The sequence below is a fragment of the Spodoptera frugiperda genome, chromosome 23 (assembly GCF_023101765.2).
Source record: "Spodoptera frugiperda isolate SF20-4 chromosome 23, AGI-APGP_CSIRO_Sfru_2.0, whole genome shotgun sequence".
Classification (NCBI taxonomy): Eukaryota; Metazoa; Arthropoda; class Insecta; order Lepidoptera; family Noctuidae; genus Spodoptera; species Spodoptera frugiperda.
Window position 1 is genome coordinate 9,789,780 of NC_064234.1, and position 23,497 is coordinate 9,813,276.

The following is a 23,497-nucleotide window of genomic DNA, read 5'->3' on the forward strand; positions in this document are numbered from 1 at the left end:
TGGCAATTAAATTCCCATCAAAATCGATCGAGCTATTTCAGAGATAAAATATATTTGCAAACTCAGACAAACATAAAAAATATTATTTTGATGTTTGCTGTGTCGCGGAAGACATTCCGAGCGTCGGAGATCGCGCGACAATCTCCAGCTATCGTAAGTGCGGGTCTGCTGCGGACTTACGTAGTATTTGTATACTCTTTGCTGCGGACGGCGAGCAAAGGTAGCCTGACCAGAACTAGACCCGTGCGTACGGTGCATCGTGTTCCACGCCAAAGAGAGCCATCAGACCACCACAGATGGGGCCCAATAGGGCTGGGAAAAGGGATGCCCGACTTGTTTACCCCCTACCGGCTTTACCGGGGCTCCGGTTCGAAGAGCAGGAGTAAAAACAGGGTGGTTTTTAGTCTGTACGAATCCAAGGCAGGAAACGTATGACGATTTTCTCCCCCTTACAAAAACGAGTCTTTAGCAATTGTTTTTGGAATAAAATCGATACTAAGGGATAGTTCAAGTAATCATTAAACATCTCAGAGTAAGGTCGTTGAATAAAAAATATATTTAATAAAAAATCCTTTATTAATAAATCAAATAAATACTTAGGTACTTAATTACAATAAAATATATTAATAATCTGTATCAATGGAATGTAGTGTAACTATAAATATAATAGAATTATTATTGTGAACTCATGATATGTATTTGTTAAATATCATTTATTACTATTATTGCTTTTCATTCATTTATATAAATAATTATTTTATTTTATTGAGATATCTTTTAAACATAACATAACACTTATCGCCAGTTATGTTATAAATAAGTCCTATGTTATAGAGGACTTAACTATTGTTTATACATAGGGCACATTTCCAACTTTATATTATTAAAAAAAACACAATAATACTTTGCACAACCCGGGAATCAATCCCGAGAGCGAGAGAAAAATAAAAACATTCAAATAATAAAATTACAATATTATGGCTCATTGACGCACTTACAAAATTATAAAATAAATAACTTCAGCGTTCCTCATTAGCTTTAAATAAACATGTTTAAGTCAAAATTTTGGTTGCAAATTAATTCTAACATAGCACAAACATCACTCCCTTTGTTCCACAAAATAAAGTACTAGATGCACATATAAAATGTAACATCTTTTTTCAATCTGAGAATCGACTTCAAAGCTAGTTTTTGCTGACCAAAGTTGCCCTTATGTTCACTTGATCAACAAGATAGTCTATTCCAAACATAAAATTACAAAAGTGAATATAATTAACATTTTATTTCAGTTACCTATTTCACGTAACAGCTGCAATTTCAATTACAATAAAAAAATAAATAATTCACTAAGAACATTCGAAACAGAAAAGATTACCGTCGTATTTATCATAATCAGATTGTAAAATTAACTATTCAATTGTATATTTTACTAATTAATAATTGCCATAGATTAACTAATATTTAGAATTTCATTTTAGGTACATTTTTATATATCACAATTTCGTATTTATATTTATAACATTGCCAATTAAATAATGACTAATGTCTTTGGCACTGCACTAATTAAAAAGTAGAACCTCCTTATAAATGCATAGCCATATTCGAATAAATATTAATTTAAATAAATCTTACTAGATGGCGCTGGTTACGCTTGGCCCAAAAAGCCAAAAGCTGTATAAATTACTTCGTTGGTCTCAATGGACATTTTCTTACCACAAAATAAGCCTTGAATTAATATTCTAATAAATAAAGACGGTTTTCGGAATAAATATCACTAATTTACGCAAAAAGAATCTCAAAATAGTAGTTGCAAACAAAATCAACCTTAGACAGACGAGTTTGAGTTCAAAATTAAGAAACAGAGAAAACTTGAGCAACGTATAAAAAATACATTGAAACGAATGGACGTTTGACGTTATAAAAAGATAGATATAACAAAGAAAATCAACAGATCCGTGTGTATGTTAGTTATACGTTGACAGATTTCTTGGGCGGAGGCACGCGCGGTGAATGTGAGTACATTTTCTTAAATAATTCCGGTATATTGTTGTCTGGGAACAAGTTTGTTAGCATTGCTGTAACAAAAAAAAATACATTATAAATTATGTGAATCGTTACATTGTTTGAACATCATTAGTTAAGTGTGCGGTGGCGATTGCTTACTATCAGGTGATCTGTCTGTTCGTTTGTCGATTATACGAAAAAATCATTGTCTTTAGACATTGAAATTTATAACATAATGCAACCACTTTGACTGATTCATAACTAATTGAATGAAAAAATATGTATATTGTATTAGATGATATTTCAGTTTGTATGATCAAAAAGTCATATTATTATAAACTTACTTTCAAGCAGCACAAATATCAATCTTCTATTAATCTCCTGGTTTTGGAACAGATCGAATACAGTCAGCAAACCTCTTCTAGCCGTGTCGGAGCCCACTATGTGGCGCAAGTCATCTGAAAATGAAACATATTCTTAGCACTTTAGGGTTTAAAATTTATAGTGTCTACAATACCGTACGATTATGTTGTTTCGTTTCTCAAAGAAATGTTACGAAGCTTTGCCAATCACAATGAGGACTATATCTTGAAAAGTAACCAAAGTTAACATGCATTTACATTTATCACGTCTTATGGCCTTTACTCTTATAAATACAAAACTTCAGTCACACAAAAAAAACTACGTAATATAGTATGTTAGCCAAATGATAACATATGAAAAATAGCAATTACCTGAGCAAGCAGATAGCAAGGCAACTTTAGCAGCGACTCGCGTCCTGGCTTTTGTTGCAGCGTCTCTGTTGCCGATACTCGAACTATTCCGACTTGTCAACCACTGCCTAGAATACATATTACATATAAATATATTTTATTCTCATATCATAAAAGGTCAATAGCCTTCAAAAGTCTGGACTATGAGCCATAATTTCCTCAACCAGTACTTTTAGTACGAGATTGCTTTACTTTTAAAGTAATCGAACCGAGACCGCGTTCAGCGCTCTGATTGACCAACTTAAATAAACCAACCCATCACAGTTAACGATCAAAGATGTTATTTAAAAGTGCTGCTATCAATCCATGCCCAATCTCTGTGAAATGTTTAGTCCCTTGGTTGGCTCTGGCTCTTACCACGCTTGTAGGAAGAGTAGGGATAGTTATACCAAATAAGAAGCACAGAAAACAATGCACAATTAATTGTAAAACACTTACTTGAATGTCTTCAAATATTGAACGACGTTGCGGGGTGACGTTAAAGACGACACGAATTCTAGCACCTTTCTGTGGAAATAATGATTAGGTAAGTACTGCTAATAGCAAAACTATCCGAGTAAATAAAATATTTTAGACACTTAACCTCATTACTTCTCCTACGTTAAAATAGCAGTTATATGTGATATAAAGAAATTACAAATACCACAAAAATGATAAATAAATAAAAAAAATATTAAATACGTACTTATTAACTCTATCTGCAATCAATGTCCTGATGGGAGCAAGCAGACGTCTTCTCAACCATAAACCTCTTATACCTAATACTTCTTCAAACAGTTTCAGAGCCACACTCTCGTCGTTTTCCTGTGAATAAATAAAAACCGGAATAAATAAACAATGATGACTTAAAATTATAATTGAAAAATCGATCAAACCACCTCATTGTCGAAGAAAGGCCCAATTACCCCCTTTCCAAACCCCGATTCCCCAACAACTCTTAAATTCCTAACCCCCAAAAGGCCGGCAACGCACTTGTAACGCCTCTGGTGTTTTGGGGGTCCATGGGCGACGGCGATGGCTTACCATCGGGTGATCTGTCTGCTTGTTTACCTGCTTATACCATAAAAAACTTCTTACCTCTTGTCCGTCAGACGAATTCCCACTTTTAAAACCATCGTAATAGTTTTCTTCGCTCTTCCCTTGGAATACTTTAGAAATACCTGTAAACAAACGGATGGTTAAATTTGCTCATAATATAAATAATATTATAAGGCTAAATAAATGGAGGATGGCTGTTTAAATAGAGGTTAGCACTTTTGCTTATACAGGTTCAATTATATATTCTCAATTCTCAAAAACGAACGCATACGCCAAACTTCAAGGCTATTAAAAAGTGGTTCCATTTCACACCCTGTTACATGGGACTTATAACAAATGGTGGATAGTGTCTGTCTACCCCCTCGGGGATAAAAGGCGTGTCGTTGTTACATTTCTCGTCTAGGCTTAACCTCTAGTCTGCCGCTGCTCTCATATGAGATGCAAGAGAAAACACATTGTGTCTCGCGTAGATCTGCGCTCCGTCGTAACCAAGGGTTAATGTTATGTCGTGTAAATAATGAACAACTTACCATCCATAACTCCATCGACGGTGTTAGCGAACTGATCGGGCATGTTCTTCAACGTTCTCATGCCGGCTCTTAAAGAATTCACTAGGAGAGCATCAATCTGCAGACGTCATAACAATAATTAATTTTCAAATAAAAACTATTAATAGAGTGTTACAAATAAGGCCATGCGCATTGAAATATAAAAGGAAGGCCAAGCCGAGATCTCACAGCCTGTAGCCAGTACCCTTAGTACGAATTTGCTTTATGTTCAACGAGATTGAAACGAGAGCGTGCGGCGCTCTGATTGGCCGACTCGAATGAACCAACCAATCAGAGTGTCGAACGCGTTCTCGTTGGATGTAAAGGAAACTCGTACTAAGAACCCTGATTACACAGTGCGAACCAGCATTATTTCATTTGTGTATTACCATCTTCTGACTTTCAAATTACTCTAAAGACCGGACCGTCAAGCATCTTGGAAAGTAAGAAAGGGCAAGAGCTAGGAATATCCAATAAAAAAGGTAAGATTATTTTGTTGCAAGTCAAGAGAATGCCAACTATCACGTAAGCTGTTCGCACTGTGTAAGCAGTTCATTAATTACTAAAATGACATCCAAAAGAAGCGTATCAGCCAGACGTTTCACAAACTATATTATACTTAACATGTTCAATAAATAACTTATAAGTTACATATTATGTAAGTTAAGTACATATTATGTACCTAAATACAATGTATTAAGAGCTAAGTACCTTATAGATGCCAACTGAGTGCATAATGCGAGTTTCTTTTTACATTATTGGCCCTCTAATTGGTTAGTTAACTTGGAGCTGACCAATCAGGGTGCCAAACATCATAAATGTGTTGTAAGGCAAAACAAACTCAGACTAGGTTTCGAGACTAGATGTAAGACCCTCATTAGACTTTTATAATACAAAATACAGAACTTACCGTATTACTATGTTTCTCAGTCTGATTTTCCGGACTAAGGAACCCTCCTAAATAGTCGGGAGACAACAACGTCATATATTTGGCGTCTCTGGCCAAACTAGCCAAAGTTTGTAAGTAAGTATTTAACATGCGTTTCCGACTTTCCAAAACCGTACGAGATGTATTCTGAAACGTTTTCTTTCCCGGGAATGGGAGGCTGCTTAATTCCGGCCACTGTGAATGGAATTTGATTGTTATTAATTTTGTTATTGTATAATAGGTAATGTAGTACTAATTAAAATATACGATACAGCTTACTAATATACAATATTCGAGGTAGCTCGATTACTTTCAAGCCAGACAGGGGCTCATAATGATACGAGTGGTTAAGGATTATAAATAAACGAAACAAATCCGAAACAGATTACTTGAGAAAATCACACAGTTTAATAATATAATTAATTTCCTTGGTATTAGAGCTTAAATTTTAATGTATGCTTTCTTACTCAAACAATAAGATTGCCGAGTAAGGGGGATCGGTTGGATTCCCGTATCGAACAATTTTATTAAGGCCGCGAACGCACAGGCAGGTGGCTTGCTTACTTAGCGCCTAGCTAGTCGCTTGGCGTGCAGTGCAGCCGGTCGCGTTCATTTTAGAACGTTCGTCGTAGTTCGTTTTACTGGGCTACTCGCTAGGTGACGCGCTAGACACTAGGCGCTAAGCAAGCCACCTGCCTGTGCGTTTGCGGCCTAAGACTTCACTGTGACTTTTTAGTTATAAGAATTTGGGTTTATGGAACAAATTCATACCTTATCTTTAATAGAAGAGTGTAGATCATAGAAATCGCTGTATCTTCTGTATATGTGCCACACTTCGTTATCTGATAGCCTGGTCACTGCTATGGCGTATATGCCGAAAGCACGTCCTTTGTCCTGTACTAGAGCTGAAAGAGGAACATACGCAGATATTAGAATAAAACATGTTAAAATGAGAAGTTATGAAATGAGAAATGAGATGTTAGTAGTAGTAGTTAGCAGTAAACTGCGCGACGTCGCCGCGTCTGCGCACGCTGCTCATGATGAAGAGTCCCTCTGTGACTCGAAATTAGTAGAGCTTTTCTCCATTAATTTACGTGAGTAAACCGTGATTTTTAGTTAAATTAGTTAATAAAGAGAGATGTTAAATAAAAAATATTATCTGAGAAAATAAAGCTAAAGAAAACTTAAGCTCAAGAGTTAGTTTGCTTCTTCAATAAATGGACTATCCCACGCAAAAAGATTTTTTCATATCAGACCAGTACTTCCGAAGATTAGCGCGTTAAAACAAACAAACAAATTCTTCTGCTGTATATGTTAGTGTTGATGTAAATAAGTAATTACTAGACTTACCAGTTTCAATAATACACGCTGACAATGGCGACATTAAGTTTTTGGCGTTTCTACTTATTTCGGAGTGAGAAAGAGAAAGGTTGCTACTGTTTGCTGATGACAAATTAGATGGACCTGAAACACAGAAACAAGTATTACAACAACAACTACAGGCCATTACTGGACTATGGGCCTTTAATGGTCCTGGTCAGTCCTCCTTGTATTGCATTAAACAATACATTCTACCGTTATGTCATTACGTCCTTCACAAAAATGTGGGTGTAAAACAATGCTTGTGTTGTTTACTATTTGAGTAAGATTAGTGGAGGCGGAGATAAAAACCTCCCAGAAGGCAGAAAACGCACTTATGGCATCTCCTTTGGTGTTGCGGGTTTCCACTTGCGGGCTTCTGCCCGTTTGCCGCCATATAATTATGACTTGTACGTCAACTGGCAAGTTTCAAACTCGCGAGTGGTTATTATGGTCTAATATAACTGCAAAATTAAAAGAAACCTGCGCTATTGATGAACACGCGAGTTTGACACTCGCCAGTTGACGAACAAGTCATTATCATCTATTCTACCATCCTATACTGTCAAAAATACAAATAATAATACTAATACTTTACCAGCACCCTCATTAATCATCATCCTCTGCGCCAAATTGCCAACAATATCAGATCTTGACCTGTTATGTCTCGTTCCCGGTACAGGTAGTACATCGCCTGAAAACGTACAAACGTACAGTACGACGTCTACACATATATATCTAACACTACGCACACATAGACCGTGCGTAACAGAATATATAATCTGTAGAAACTACACTATCACATAATCTCTATAAAGTTTAGAAAGAAGTTCTGTTGCAAGGGAAGTGTTGGGTTAGGGGGATTTGTGGATTGGTTGTGTCGATATTTATTAATAATATCCTATGTAGACTATCAAACTATTATAATAAAAATTCTTACATATGTGTCTTAAGTGGATAGGAATCCCAAAATAGGTATTTCTTATATATTGAATCACAGTATCTGAAGGCTCTTAGGGCCATCCCTTAAGGAATAAGAGCATCCCTTAGGCCAATAGAATAAGACGAAGGCTTCGGCAATCTCAAGATTGGCCACCTTTAGATAAATGTAACAAGATGAATAAATTCAATCGTAAAATAATTAATTTAAATCACTTTTCCTGTGGGAGATTATTTCATTTATAGATTAGATTTGACTGCACGGTTAGCGCGGTGGCTGCGCAACCGGCTGTCGCGCAACAGAAATTGTTGTTTCGGGTCTGGGTGTAATGACACGACATCGGAGAAAATCCTATTGTATTTATACAAAAGTTCTATTAAATATTGCAACCACTCATAAACTAGGGAACTTCGCTCACAACAGAACGTAGAACAGAGTGAACCGAAAAAGAAGTAAGAAGAAGAAATGTAGGAAAAGGTAACTAGCTAGCAATGTATCATGTTGCCAATGCAAGGATCTACTGCATACAACTACGGGGTATTTTTTCTCTCATTCGTACTTAATTGCAAACGAATATCAGTATGAAAGACCTGCATTGAAGAACGTGTTTGATTAAAAATTAACTTTATTTTTGTGTCGATAAAGTTGATTTTCGAATGTGATTTAAAGTGTGCTGCTTTTGAAAGTAACTTTAAATATAAATTTTTGATTAGACAGATCACCCGATGGTAATTGGTTGGCATCGTCCATATGCAATATGAAATGTGTTGGAAGTGAGCTGTCAGTCATATATGTAGTTAAAGTTATTTTAAAACCAACTCACATCAAAACAAATCATTCAAAAATCAACCTTACAACTTCGCAAACAAAGTCGATATTCGAACAACATTCCTCAACACAATTTTCAATACTAAAACCGTTTGCAATTGAGAACAATGTAAGAAAAAATGTGTAAAGGAGGGTCTATAACTTCACTTTGAAATGTAATACCAAACGCATTGCATTTAGGTAGTGTGTGGTTCTTGTTACTTGGTACTCTTCGCGTGAGGGAGCGAGGGAACGTTGAGGACTTGTTCGGCAGGTCAAACTTGTACTTCGATTTGGCGAACAACTTAGGCAACTGATTCAAACATGACTTCATAATTTTCTTGCATTTGTCTGCGCATTTTTTGGGTTCATAAGTCGGGGAGAAATGAGTTAGATATTTAGTAATTTTTGTTTATATAATGTTTGGTTAGAAACTTACCGCTGTATTTCTTGTCTGGTTTCTCGTCCTTTTTTATTTCGCTGTAACAATTTATGTTGGTTTTATTTCATTTTGGTTAACTTAAATGGATTTACGTATTCGTAGTATATTTTTATAATAACTATCGTAAGACATACTAAATTAACTAAAAATCACGGCCTATTTACGTCGCGACGTCGGTAGGCTGAGAGACGGCGCCGCGTCTACGCATGGTGCTGATGATAAAGAGTCCCTCTGTGACTCGAAACTACTAGTTTTTCTCCGTTTAATTTACGTGAGTAAACTGCGATTTTTAGGTAATTCGTGGTGTATAAATTACCTGCTTTTATCAGAACTATCTTCGCTGTCCATCATATAATCGCTCTGCCATGATGGATCGTCCTGGAAACAATAAATGCTTTTAACTAATGAAAGTAACCTTTAGTTTGAAAGATCGACAAAACTTGGAAGCTACTTTTCTGATAATGTACAATTTTGTTCCTTTGAACAAATACCAACTCTATTAACTAATCCGTAAATTCATTTTTGATTAACAATTTAAGTATTTAAAAGACGACTCATAAAATATTTCAATATCATTGTAAATCAAACCATAACCCCAAACCAAACAAACACCAACTCTATTAACTAATCCGTAAATTCATTTTTGATTAACAATTTAAGTATTTAAAAGATCACACATACAATTTTTATAATGTCCATTGTAAATCAAACCATAACCCCAAGCCAATAGAGTCTATTTTCCAAAAAGCACACGCGGCACAGGTCATTACCTTAATAATACAGTTCCAAATAACTGACTAACCTCTAAAGCATCACAAACACACTTCTGGATCTCATCGAAGCAGTTGACAGGATTGTTGGTGAACTCCTCGCCTTCGGTAGTGATCTTCCTGACCAGCTCGCCGTAGCAGTTCTCCGGTATACCCATCACGGTCGGCCTGTTCGGTGCCAAGTATAAGTCGCAGAGCTCTAATGCTGATGATCTTAAGTTGTCTAGCACTGCTTTCGAAGTGTGGGGTGCGTCTGAAAATATAATGGGGATGATGACAGTGTATGATATAATATTAGACACGTATTTTATAAAAAAAATGGTTGGTTAGTTGTTTGGGTGAAAGTAGCCAGTTATTTTTAATAATTAGGGTTGAATCTGCAATTATGCCCATATTTTACACTTTTTACAAGGTTGCAATTCTAGATTTACTCTAGGCTATGGGCCCCTGGCGCCGCTGGAAACTAGTCGAGTTACCTCATCAAACATTTAGTTGAGTAAATTATAATATTTCTCACAATAGCTATAATACAAAAATAAATATGACGTTAAAATGAAATCTTACCAGCCTCATTCAACTCAATCTCCAATAAATATTGTGCATTCGATCTCCAAGCAGTGCTTGCTCTTAAGAACTTTAGTGACCTCGCAACTTCTTCTGAAACTTTGTCAGGAGTAGTAGTGTGTGATAGACCTTCTTGTGGTCCTAAGGTAGCCCTTCTGGCTTGGATTATCCTGCTTAAGTATTGGAGGGATGAAAGCTTCTGTCTGTCCTGTAGTTCCCATTCGCCTGCACTGTCTCTGGAATGCTGGAAATGGGATTTTGAGTGCATTTTAGGTCTTGTACTTATTTATTTAGATTGAAATTATGTTTATACTAAAACATGAGTTTCAGTCTAGAATTTTAGGTCGTTTTAGTTACTTTAATTTATTTTTGTATTACATTTCCTAACAAACTTCAGTTTACATTATTTTGCACCAAAGCGTATGATAATATGTGCATATTTTCATGCAACATAATTTTGTAAACTCTTGCAGTATACTGCAGAGAGACTCGATTTTAACAATATGTCAGCGCAAATTAGTCATTACAATTACAATCAATAAAATAATATGTGACCACGAACTCACTAATTTCTGTATATCTTTTTGTACGAGTTCTACAGTGGCATCCAATTCTTCAGCGTCAGTGCAGCACCTGATTACGACCAGGAACAACTCCGAGGGTAGGCAGGAATCTCGACAACACTGTTAACAGATAAAATACCAATACATTCGCATTGACGGAACATCGTTTGATTAAAATACACTTATTGTTTTTATTATAATTCTCGTGATACATATGAAATACAGCTAACCCCCTTAACTGTTTGACGAGATAACTTGACTAGTTTCGAGCTACGCCTGGGGCCCATAGTCATAATTAACTATCGTCAAACACGACATATTTTTTTTATTTTATTTATGTTAATTTTCCACGGACCCTTGTCATGTATTTTTTTTTTTACAATAAGTCTAATCAATCTTTATAGTACGTAAGTTACACACTACAATTAACATGATAATAAATACTATAGCAAAATACTTACACTTCGTAAAATAGTCCTGTTGATATTATCAGGGTCACTCAACAAATTGATCATAGGTCGCAGTACAACAGCCGACAGTAACTCAATCAGAATCAGTTTCAATGCGTGACACCGCCACGCTTCTTCAGGCGCGACCAAGTATAGAACAGCTTCGGACACTTCGCATAGTAACTCTATAGGAAAATGAAGTATAGGTTAGTGGTATTAAAGTTTATATTCTAATGAAAGTCGTGCTTACTTGCAACAAACTACTAGAGTAGTATCTTATATGTAACTATAAAGTTTGTACTTTTGACTTTTTTGTTGATATTTGTAACTGATTTCTTAGAGCAAAGTTGGAAATTCCCAACAATAATTACAAAAAATAAAAGTCTCGCTCTAGTTACAAATTATTCATTGAATCATTCGGTTTTTGATACAGAATTTCTTTGTGGTAATAAGTACTAGATTGAAACATTGATATTATATAAGAAAAGGGGGCGTTTCATTCAGTGCCCACTGAACCAATGAGGCACTCAATTACAGACATAAATTATTAATCTTGTAATAACCAATATTTCAGCACTCAGCACTGTCCTGTACAATTATTGATTAGAAAAATGTATCAGAGAAATTGTAAACATGTATTTTTTTAAAGAGTAACGAATAGTTTCTTCCTCGTTTTTCTTCATTCGAAGCTACACTTTGAACCGAGCACCTAGCTTCACTGATGGACAGACTGACAGAATATTATTTATTTCTTTATTTGTTGACATTTCAAAAGTACCTATTTACGGTTTAATTGGAATAAATGATTTGACTTTCACTTTGAGCAATCCTTACCATATTCCTTTTCGGAGTCCATACAATAAATATCACGACACAACTGTCTGTTCTCTATAGAACATTCTAGTTCAAAAAATATATCCTTCAGGGTCTTCCCGCTTATGTTCTCTGAACTGTCGTAAAACTTCGACTTTCCAAATGTTTGTGCATCTGTGAATACAGTAACAACACCAGTAATTATTGAACTTTACTTTACCATTAACATCTTTAAATATAATAAGTGTGGGAGAGCCATGCTTCGGCACGAATGGGCCGGCTCCACGGAAGCGATACCACGCCCTCACAGAAAACCGACGTGAAACAACGCTTGCGTTGTGTGAGCAAGGTTACCGGAGGCTCAATTGGGATAATTGAATTTTCCCAATCCCCGATTACATAAAAACCCTTAAATGTCTAACACCCAAAAGGCCGGCAAATGCACTTACAACACCTCTAGTATTTCGGGTATCCATGAGGGGCGGCGATTGCTTACCATCAGATAATCCGTCTGCTCGTTTACCGGCTAATAACATAAGCCATTAAATATGATAGCATAGAAAATGCAAGGAAAGTATGGAATCCACACATTACTTTATTTTTTTAATCACACAAAGAGTTCTGTTAGCTGATAACAACAATAGCATATAGTAATTTAATATGGCATTATTATTTCCTTCAGGCATAGAGTTAAGAGTTAAAATAATAGCAAATTCATTAAATAATATACCTGGAGGCCATGACAAGTCAGTATCACTTTTATTTCGTCTATGAGTTTTCCTATCATCTTGTTTCTTGGGGCTCGGTCTAGAAGTACCGTTGGACACATCTTTAGCAGTCATCAAATCTACATGTTTCAACCTCACTCTGGACTGTTTAAACAGTTTCAAATGTGTTGTCAACTCTTCTGGAAAACGGGTGGACAGTAAGTGGATCCAATCCACACATTTCACTCTGGAATTAAATAGTATTTTAGATACAAGTTTGCAATAGCTAGACGCTACTATAAATAATAAATCCCTGCTTATTACTATAAACTGTTGGTATTGTTATTAATTATAATATTATTGCTGTAATGTGCACCTCTGCTTACTCCTTTGGGAATAAAAGGCGTAAGATTGTAAAAAAAAGCTCTTGGTATTTGAGAACATAACATTTATTTTTTTGTTCAGTTTATCCTAAAATTGAAAATTGGTTGGCAACATTTTCTTTCTCTGTTTATCATCCACCTCTTAAAATCATCATAAACAGTAAATGGCAAACAGCACTATGTTATCTGTTTACATTTTGATAAAGTTAAAAATAAGTAGCATATTATTAGTTACTAATTTACATTTGTTGTGATGTAATTATAAGTGTTTGGTACACTATGAATCCACTAATTCTAAGTACTTTACATTTTATAAGAAATCCAATGAATAAACTATAATGATTTGCAACTTAATATAATTAGTAAATAACAGAAATTAATATGAAAAATTGAAAATACATCTCTCATCTCTATTGAAGAGATATATTAGGCAGATTATATATTAGTATTTAATTTTAGTACAAAAATAAAAAGCATATTTATTAATATAGTCACCTATTAGCTACGTTAGCACCAGCAGCCAGCACCAATCGTTTTATGGAATGGTTCGTAAGTTCCTCGTCATTTGTCAGTATCTCATACCACGGACACACATAATCGTTGATGATTATCGTTAAAATCTCATTAAGGAACGAATCCACGGTCTCACTACCCGTGATTCTGTTGTCGAATTTTGGCAAAGGAGTTTCTTTTTTAAATAACTCTAGCACCTGTGAAAGTATTTTATTTTTCTTTTAATTTACATAATACTTTTAAAATACACACACTTTTAATTAATGAATTAACTCAGTAATTCACTTAAAAAGTTATTCTGTGTCAAAATTTTATAAAGTAAAATATTATTCACTTAAAACACAAACTGTTTTTATAGATATATAAATTAATGACTCTACTATACCTTTGGTACTTGAATAGAAAAGTTTGTCTGTTGCAATGGGTCATCCAAACAATCTAAATCAACTGAGAATATACTTTTGCTGTCATATGTGAAGTAAAGAACTGTTACAATCCTGAAAATAAAAAATATGTGCAATAGAACTTGTTCCAATGTTTATAGAAGTAAAATTCATGCTCATTATAAAGATAATAGTGCAGAAATAACTATTAACGTGGCTTTGCTACTTAAAATTGAGACCGTGTTAAATTTCCTGTCAAATTTCGCTGAATATAACTTCTGAGAAGAATATGCTACATACATCAACTTTCAACACTTATTATCTATTTTCCAGAGCTAATATAGCACTCACCGATAAAAGTATAGACCATATAATCATAACAAACAACGTCCCAACAATAATATTATTTTTTTAACAAGAAATTACACATTCTTATCAACTTACCCAGCCAGAAATGAGACGATGAACGCAAGAAACGTTAAATACCACCCAAAACCAAACAATCCATTGATAATAACAGTAACTAGACCGAACCAACTGAAAATTCTAATAACCATGTTTGAATTTTATATAAAACAACTACAATTTACAATATAATAACAAAATAAAAGTGAAAACAAACTTCAACGCCTCAACTCTTGACGATTTATTTTTGTAAATCTGACATAATCTATCATTAGTCATCTGTCAAAATTCCTTGTGATGCACATTTCGTTTCAAGCATCATTCTCGAGAAATAACGATTAATGAAAATGAAAAACTAACGAATTGATTTTCATTAATTATAGGGATTTATTTTTATAAATACTGTATCATAAAAAATTGCGTTATATTAAGTCTTTGACTGCCAATAGAAAACTGTTGAAGGTAAATCCTCCGCTAACGTCGGTCACCTGGTGTCCCCCATGGCGTTTAACGTGTTAAACAAAAAATCAATCCTTGTTGATTCGATCCAGTTTCTATTTCTTTGATCAGCAAAGGTATTGATGTGGTGTTCGCAATCGGGCAGATTATTGAGTTAGTACTTACTTACTTAGGGTCAAACCTCCATCTTCGCTATAGGTTATACTCAGGGTTTGAAATTGTGAAGGCATTTTAATATCAAACTTTCAACTAGTCTATGACGTCATAATTCAATTGTTACGATAACCTCGACCCCAATAATAACGTAATTAGCGTAACCGATTAATAAATAGTGGTCCCATACAATTGATAACAGAAGTTATCAAGACCCTTATTTGTAGGTCAGTTAATCGGTTTCCCGAAATTTAAATCTATTATTATTTTATTGCGCTCTGTATTCAGATCAAAACCGTTCCAATTTTACTTTGTCTACTTATAGGTACCATATTACAAACGATCCATCACTTGTTACCATCCTATGGTGTTACCATGGGCGGCACTGATTATATTACTTACGCAATTGTCATTTCGAAGCATTCGAATTAAGTTCGATCGTATTGTCGCTGTACAGAATAGCCTAGCTGATCCACTCGTTAGGGCTTGTCCAATACAAAAAGGCACCTACAGGGTTAAGTAAAGAAACAAGATGTGCATAACAGCATTTTGATTTATTGAAATACAACACAATCATATGAACTGTTTACACAGTAGATATAGATAAAATAGCCTTGAGACTATCTAATAATACTAGTACAATAATTTTATTGTCAAACATGTCAAATTAATTATTTGAACATGATGGTACTTTACACAGGAGAAGAGACAATCTTCTCAAGTTGTGTAACTGTTTTCGCGTCCAAAATTCTGAAGGAATGAATTTTTAATATAGGCAGTTGTGACCACAGTGAGTGCAGTCTAAATATAAATAAAATATAACCATAATAATAGTTAATTTCAAGACTTATATAGTAGCGAATATCCAGAAAGTGCGTTAACAATTTTATTTATTACTTATCAAATTTATTAATAATATGTGCAGAAAAATACAGTTTTACAATAATTGCCAATTCCTTTGCCAATTTATTTATACTTTACAACCTCGCAGTCCTATTAAAAATCGTATTTGTTTCGATGCTTCCCAATTTTAAATTACTCACTCGCATTATGACGAGCTTCTAACATTCTTTTGAAATAAACTCATAATAATATTTATTGAACTCAAAAATGTGCGAAACGTTGACACTCAGAGACATTTAATGATTACCTAAACTATTCCTTAGTAACGATTTTATTCCGATTGCTAAGGAAGGACACGGGTAAATAACCATTTAATGACTCTGAGTACGGCGATTAGATTAAGTTTAATACAATGAAAACACTGGTAAATGATTATTATTTACGTTTAAATATATTAATGTTGCACTTCTCAAATGAATAACATTTATTTTGCGAAATGTGATCGTCAAAGGGCTTAGACTAGAATATTTATAGACATCCCGAGTGATTGGAAATATTATTAGCTGTTCTATTCACATTAGATAGTTGATACTTCCCGATAATGCCAAAATTGGTGCTAAGTCAGAAATTTCGATCGATTTTTAACTTTATTTCAAATGAATTAAGGTTGAAAATCGGAGACAGGGACAAACAATTCCGACTTGTGACTTTTAATTATATTTTTGTCAAGCAAAACCTTTCCTTATCTACCTCTTACACAAGGATGTATTTACTATCACATTCTTACAAGAAATTGAAGATTTTTTATCATTTTGTGTTCTTTAGGGACACTTTTTAATTGACTGTGACATAGCTCTGAAGTGTTTCAAGTTTGATTTTTGGATATATTAAAAGCAGAAGCATTTAAAGAGAGAATAACATTCTGTAAAAGATTTAAAAATGAAAAGTAGAAATTTGAAATGACACTTTGGCAACACTTTTTTAATGTTATGTTTCTGTTCGACGCATTTTCGTGACAATGTTCTATATTTAAACAATAAAAAAAAACTTTTGGACAGCAAGATTATAGTAGTTTTTTTTTATATTGACGGACATTTTTCTTAATAGGTATATGAATATAATTCCATACATTAATTTATATGCTTCATTATTACATTCGTTTATGTTTTCATTTAAATATGGCAATACAGACAAATAGTAGAAGCTACGGCTTCAAGTTTATACAATTTATAATTCCTTTAAACATACATTCAGATCTATTAATTAATATACAAATAAATAACTAATTAAATCATTTGCTGGATTATGCATTTCGTTAAACACCCTTTTAATGTATTTATTACAAATTGAAGACAATATTAAACAGTCAAAATTGTATTTGATTACATATTTAGGCAACATCAGGCAAAATGATTATATTTTTAATAGTAACAGTTACATACCAACTTTCAAACCACATTCAAAGGGTGAAACGTCTTAAAAAGCCTCATTCCATAACTAAAAACATCAAATAATACAATCATAATTCAAACTTTGGACCTTCATTCTGAATTGGGACTTATAACCACGACATAAATACCATTATCGTACACAAGGGCTATTCGACTATAACTTTGCACTTACATTTTATACGTTAATTTGTTAGGCTGTAGAAAATATTATTGCTTTGTCGTATCCTACAACGCTTTGTGTACATTAGTCTAACTAGAGCCATCTAAACTAAACTGAAATAAAAAATAAACGAAACACAAGGTTTTTACCTCCAATAGTTCCAAAAGGACCAAGTGTCATTGAACCTTGATGAATAGTTCTCCAGTTATCCGCCAGATGGCTATACTGTGCTCTCTAAAACATCTAACATAAATCATCAACAAATGTTACCAACTTAATAATAACAATCAACATAAACCTTAAATATTAATCAATGTCCATAAATAAATGTAAGTAGTTGAAATAAATTAAAAAAAAAAATACTTTTATATTTCCTCCGTCTTTGCTATTACTCAAAATATACACTCATGGCAGACCCAAGATTAGTTATTCTATAGTTAGTTGTAACATTAATTTCTATACATTATTTTACATCATACTCAACAAGAATATCAACAATGGACTCAATAACTTTAACTAAATAAATACATGTAGTACTTACATACAATCGTTTGTATATTACGCATACCTAGGTATATTTATGTAATGCTTACATACACTTTGAGAATTAGGTAACATCCCGGTAGGTAATATTTAGTTGAATACCATGGAGGCAGATCTTGATCCCACTGTAAAATCTTTGTATTGGGAGAAGACACAGAGCTGGAAAGAAAAGGAAATAAAATTAATATTACTGCATAAATCAGTCTTTTTTGTTAGGTGTAAAATCATCAAATGACATCTAGAAGTATGAGGGAGTGTCAGACTCTTTCTGACTAAATACCACCCCGTTTGAACTCCTGCGCCGTGCCGGGGTCTCTGTTGCTATATAGCAATTTCCCCGCGACCCTGGCATGCAACAGTCTTATATAGAACAAAACTAAAATATCTTAAAATCTGTTATTGAATAGCTATTCCTTTATTCATAGAGATAGAGACAAATCTAAAAAGTGCTTAGAATGCTAAGACCATAAAAAAATCTGTTTAAACTATTCATGAATTACAACAATTATAAAATCATGTAATTAGAACGAATTTGTTTCAGCATTTTTTTATTGTTGCCATTATTTTATTCAAGGTTTTCCTTGACGCTTTCATTTCCTGACGTCATTACTTTTAAAGAACATTATCTGCGTACTCGCTATTAGGAAACAATTAATTATTTCTTCAAGTACTTATTCACTACACAATCATATTTACTTATCAAGTTTGACGACTGATAAAACGAACTGATATAGGTAATTGCTACCATATAATGAGCGAAAGGTAAATATATTAAATGACATAAGTAGGCAATTTATCATAATATGATATCTTAAAAACATCAATAAAATTAGTATTAATCCACAATTTGGTAATTTGATTAATAATGCTGTAACTGAGACGCTGAATTTTTATCAGTTACTTGCGTGTCATTTTAACGTCAAAATGATAAACTGATTGTAATTTTTCTCTTCCTAGTGATAACAGAGTTTGGCCAGGTTTTAGGTTTAAAGCCAACCTGAAGGTCTATGGAAAGCAAATATTTACCATATATTGGTAACATTGATAAGGTTTCACGTAAACTATGTAGATACAGGAATAACAACTAATCAAAATGTGTTTGAACTACATAATATCGCTCAAACAATATTTTATCTTTGATAGATAAAAAATATCACTCCATGACATACAGGGAATTTCTTTTTACGTCATAGAGTTATGTGAACGGTTTTAATAAATATTTTTCATAACAGCTGAGTTTTTAATTCTAAGCTCTACTTTTTTTACAGTGCGTGCGCGTCGCGTTTCGCGCGGGACTCATCAAGTCATCAGACTACCACAAATGGGGTCCAGTAGGGCTGATGCCTGATCCGAAGCTGCGGACTAACTAGATAGGTAAAGAGTAGGAGTAGGAACGGAGTTGTTTTTTGTCAGTAAGAGTCTGAAACTCCTTCCAGACGAGAAAAGATTGGATGATTTTTCCTACTAATATTATAAAACCGAAAGTGTGAAAGATTAACCAACAATTGGTTACTCTTTCACGCAAAAACTACTGAAGGGGGTCGCGATGAAATTATTGTGGTCTAGAAAAATAAATCGGCTACATTTATCCTACGAGTCTGCGGGCGAAGCCGCTGGCAGAAACTAAAGTTGTTAATCACTCAATAACAACAACAATAAAATCATCAACACCACTTTGAAACAAAGCCAATGATTTCAAATCTCAAGTACGTAACTATGTACTATAAATCTAGTTGCGAAACAAAGAAGGTTCAATTTACCTTATCCTTAAGTTGTTGACACATATGAAGTGCTGCCGTTAACATAAACAATACATCACTTAGCCAAGGAACGGCGCAATCTGCTTGACATGAGTCAATCCTCATTGTACCATGCACGGAGCTCAGCTGGTACGCAACGAATATAAGCTTGTGCGACTGTATGTAGAATGATATTGCTAAGTCTTCTGGTAGATTCGGAGATAATGCCTTCTGAAAATAATATTGTTTATAAGTTTTTATCCCCGAAGGAGTAGTAGCTAAGTAAGCAGTGTCTGGGCAACCGGCTGCCGCGCATGTAGCGGGTTCGATCCCGCACGGAATAATTCTTTGTACGTACATACATATACATACATACATACATTTTACGTAACGCTTTTAAATTATGTAGGTCTGGTAAAATTATTTATTAGAAATTTCAAATTATTTAAAAGTAGGTATGTTTCTAACTAACCAACTTGAGTTTTACCCGACATATGCAGACCTTTGCTTAGGGAAGTTATCAACACAAAAGGTCTACATGATTTCATTGTATTACAATGTCAAATTATACTATAACTAGAGTAATATTTACCATATTTCTACTCTTCATAAGCTCATCGATTGCTTTTTTCTTGGGCAGTACTAAGGCAGTCCGAGCTCGTTGCAGTGAACCGATAAGACATTGAATTATGTGAAGCACTTCTTCTGATGATCTGTAATACAAAAAAATAATTATGAGAAACACTGACCATTTTCTTCCACGGGGTTGGCAGAGATATAATATATATAATAATATCTGACCTAGATCAAACTTCTTTTCAATCAACATATTCTTTCCGTATTTATTTTTTAAATTGTTTTGAGGGGCCAAATCATCTAATAACTTTTCCCGCCTTGGTCGAGACGAGAGGGAGTGTCAGACTGTGACTAAAAACCACCCCATTCCTACTCCTCCTTTTCGAGCCAGAGCCCCAGTAAACTAGGTAGTCCGTAACTTGGATTTTAACACACAGGTCAAAAGCTAATACAAATAGGAAATAGCCTAGTTAAATGGACAACAAACATAAAAAATATGTTTTATTATAAACATGATAAAGATAAGCTATAGGTAGTATTGTTTGTAAGTTGTAAATTTGTAACCAGGCCATAAAATTAAGTGCACTATCAGAATCTTAGTCATAGGATTCAAAATCATGATTTATGAATGACTTTTGATAACTGAATAAGAACTAAAAAACTGTTTGTTTTTGGTATTTCCTGCATGAGGCCTTTGACACATTTCAATGTTTTCAGATTATCTGTTCAATATGCTATTAAAGTTGCAGATTTTCATTATTAACCCTTTAAGCACCCAATTAAATATCAATTACTGTGCCCCTAGCGTGCAGCTACCAATCGAAAAAATTATATCTACACTAAATAAAGAGGAGCAATTGTGTGTATAGAACGAAAAAATTATGTATGTTCCCTGTCACAGCAATACAGCATGAGTGACAGGGACACGGAAATATGTGTCGCATATTTTCGACAAAGGTGGTTAATGGGTTGAATTAACTACAATATCGCTTTTACATCTCAATATAACTGAAAAATTTACCAAACAAATCTCACTAAGAACTAAACTCACAGATCTTATGTAATTTAAATACTGTACACTTCTGAGTTATTCTAGTAACAAAATTAACATAACAAATACTCTAGACTTCGTAAACAATATCTTATTTAGCTGAAATAAATGTTTATAATGCAACCTTGAGCTCTTTTGTGATGTATATTGAGGTCATCTGTATTCATGTGATGTTTTAATGTACATTACGAGAGCTATTTCCTTTTATAGTTTAGTTAAATGGTACATAGAGATGTGAATATGACCTATATTTTATAAATATAGAAATAGAAATATAGGTCACTTATTCTTACATAAGCTATTTAATAAAGACTTGAATTAGTTCAAAATAAAGAAACTTTGTTGATTGAAAAAAATATCTATTTTTTTTTTTGTTGTATAAATATAATGGGATGGAACATGGTATTGTATATCTTATACCTGTATATACAATTAAACACTGATAATTATTAAATGAACCATAATAAAATATAATCAATTAAAATATAAAGCAGAAGATTTTTCACACAGATACCCAAGCAAAAAGTTTTCAATCAAAACATCTTTCTGGATGTCTGGACTACATGTATGTTTATTTTAAATGAGTCACTAAAAAAAACCATTTGTTTACACATACCTGAATACATAATGTTTATCCACATTATCAATATAACCAATTGCTTGTTGTAAATGATTTGCAGCATCCTGTATCTGCTGGAGCTTCCAAGGCCCATCCTGGTTGATTGATGTACGGCATATTGTGTGCATTTGCCGTAACACTTTGAAACTTATGTCCTGGCAATAGAATACAATGTTGTAATCATTATAATTTCTAATGATTGCCATTTATGAGGTAATGGTCAATTACAGACAGATAATAGTACAGTTTAGGCTGATTATATTAATATTAATGTTGAATAATGATTCATACTTACAGCATGGGATATACTATCTCCTGTAAGTGTCACAATACATTTTAGTTGTTCAGGTTGTGATGTCAATATGAATTTGTCTTGCTTCTGCCCCTCATTTCCATACAACGGCACAGGAAACCTGTGAGCGCATTCCTAAAATGCAAATCCTGAATTAAAACCACATCCAATTATTTTATTATCGTCGTTTTCTACTTGCTAGTACTTACAACCAATACTGTATGAAGCTGGTGTAATATCGCGTGCACCTCTTCGCGAAGGACCCATTCAAATTCCTCTTTCTAAAACAAATTACATGTTCTAGTTACAAAATAACTATTGTAAATGATTGAAACAAATTGTCCACTCGATGTTAGGTTCTACAACGGATGAAAGACAAATTGATTGACAAACCAGATTAGCTGCTTCTTCTTTTTCGTTATCACACATTTCAACTGAATTTTTAGACGTTTAATAATAAATTATATCCCGTTTATGTCAGCGTTGCCTTTTCAATTCAGAAGAATTTTACAAATCACAAATTGAAGGGGACAGAAATCAGATAGAGGAGCGGGGAGGGGGGTCAGTTACTATGACTGTTACATTTCCGTTCAGAAATGTATCAAGAATTACGTATAATATATAATTTTATTTCTGAACATTAAAACTAACAAATAAAATAAAACTGGATGAAACTTTGTAATTTTAAAGTATATTTTCGCTAATGCATTGTGTTAGAAACAAACTGAACAGACTTATTTTTCAATAGAAATTCTATGGTCATTGTCATGCAGACTATATACCTTCAGTTTTAAGTTTTAAATGCGCTCTAAAGCTACAATGTAATGTATGTAATATAGTGACATCGCTAGTTGTAGTAGTTGTATAGAATAATTAGTTAAACTGTACAGTTTAACTGAATCTGATCCAATTGGAATAGATAAATCTACAGACTGTAATTGTACATTTAAAGCTGAGAGTGTGTCAATCGAAACTGCACAATTTCGTCATAGTAAGCGTGAAGTATAAAATTATCGTCTATGAAGGCCATGATGATAAAAACTGAAAGATCCTTTAGTTTTATTTAAATGGATGTAAGGTGTTTGGAGTTGGACATAAGTTCAAACACCTAAAAATACTTAAAAACTGAAGGTGTGTAGCCTGCATTACGTCAACGAACGGTTGATGACATATTTTTCAAATATCAGTTTTGACATGTTTTTGACTTGTTTTATCTGCGTTT

General features: G+C 33.7%; 2 protein-coding genes across 4 annotated transcripts; both read right to left on the reverse strand.

Annotated features, from left to right (window-relative positions):
- Window positions 1-557: 557 nt before the first annotated feature.
- LOC118267040 (sorting nexin-13) lies at window positions 558-14,655 on the reverse strand. 2 transcript variants are annotated; one of them, XM_035580783.2, is made up of 23 exons: window positions 14,429-14,655; window positions 13,987-14,098; window positions 13,584-13,798; window positions 12,729-12,952; window positions 12,020-12,172; window positions 11,198-11,370; window positions 10,740-10,856; window positions 10,174-10,417; window positions 9,642-9,862; window positions 9,156-9,217; window positions 8,837-8,877; window positions 8,581-8,748; window positions 7,249-7,344; window positions 6,642-6,755; window positions 6,063-6,196; window positions 5,274-5,486; window positions 4,346-4,442; window positions 3,855-3,937; window positions 3,463-3,581; window positions 3,216-3,284; window positions 2,739-2,845; window positions 2,349-2,462; window positions 558-2,075 (listed from the first exon to the last, which is right to left on the reverse strand). In XM_035580783.2, the coding sequence occupies exons 1-23, from the start codon at window positions 14,539-14,541 to the stop codon at window positions 1,969-1,971; spliced, it is 3,096 nt and encodes a 1,031-aa protein (XP_035436676.1). In that variant the 5' UTR covers window positions 14,542-14,655; the 3' UTR covers window positions 558-1,968. The 2 variants fall into 2 exon arrangements, with proteins under 2 accessions (XP_035436676.1, XP_035436677.1); XM_035580784.2 differs by lacking the exon at window positions 8,581-8,748 and having other exon boundaries at window positions 14,429-14,654.
- An 881-nt stretch (window positions 14,656-15,536) lies between these two features.
- Window positions 15,537-22,847, reverse strand: LOC118267105 (protein rogdi). Of its 2 annotated transcripts, none has more exons than XM_035580900.2 (7): window positions 22,669-22,847; window positions 22,485-22,556; window positions 22,279-22,410; window positions 21,981-22,138; window positions 20,330-20,450; window positions 19,759-19,968; window positions 15,537-18,157 (listed from the first exon to the last, which is right to left on the reverse strand). In XM_035580900.2, exons 1-7 carry the CDS (start codon window positions 22,702-22,704, stop codon window positions 18,089-18,091), a joined length of 798 nt encoding a protein of 265 aa, XP_035436793.1. In that variant the 5' UTR covers window positions 22,705-22,847; the 3' UTR covers window positions 15,537-18,088. The 2 variants fall into 2 exon arrangements, with proteins under 2 accessions (XP_035436793.1, XP_035436794.1); XM_035580901.2 differs by having other exon boundaries at window positions 19,759-19,965; window positions 22,669-22,845.
- Between the last annotated feature and the right edge of the window lie 650 nt (window positions 22,848-23,497).

Bases quoted from the DNA above. Each gene is read 5' to 3' on its own strand.
- LOC118267040 (XM_035580783.2), bottom strand. From the start codon at position 14,541: ATGGTTATTAGAATTTTCAGTTGGTTCGGTCTAGTTACTGTTATTATC. The intron at 10,857-11,197 runs GTAAGTATTTTG...ATCTGTTAACAG, and splicing joins ACAGGACTATTTTACGAAGT to TGTTGTCGAGATTCCTGCCT. The intron at 8,878-9,155 runs GTAATTTATACA...AAATTGTTACAG, and splicing joins GATAGTTCTGATAAAAGCAG to CGAAATAAAAAAGGACGAGA.
- LOC118267105 (XM_035580900.2), bottom strand. From the start codon at position 22,704: ATGTGTGATAACGAAAAAGAAGAAGCAGCTAATCTG. The intron at 22,411-22,484 runs GTAAGTACTAGC...TTTGCATTTTAG, and splicing joins AGCTTCATACAGTATTGGTT to GAATGCGCTCACAGGTTTCC. The intron at 22,139-22,278 runs GTAAGTATGAAT...TTCTATTGCCAG, and splicing joins GAGATAGTATATCCCATGCT to GACATAAGTTTCAAAGTGTT.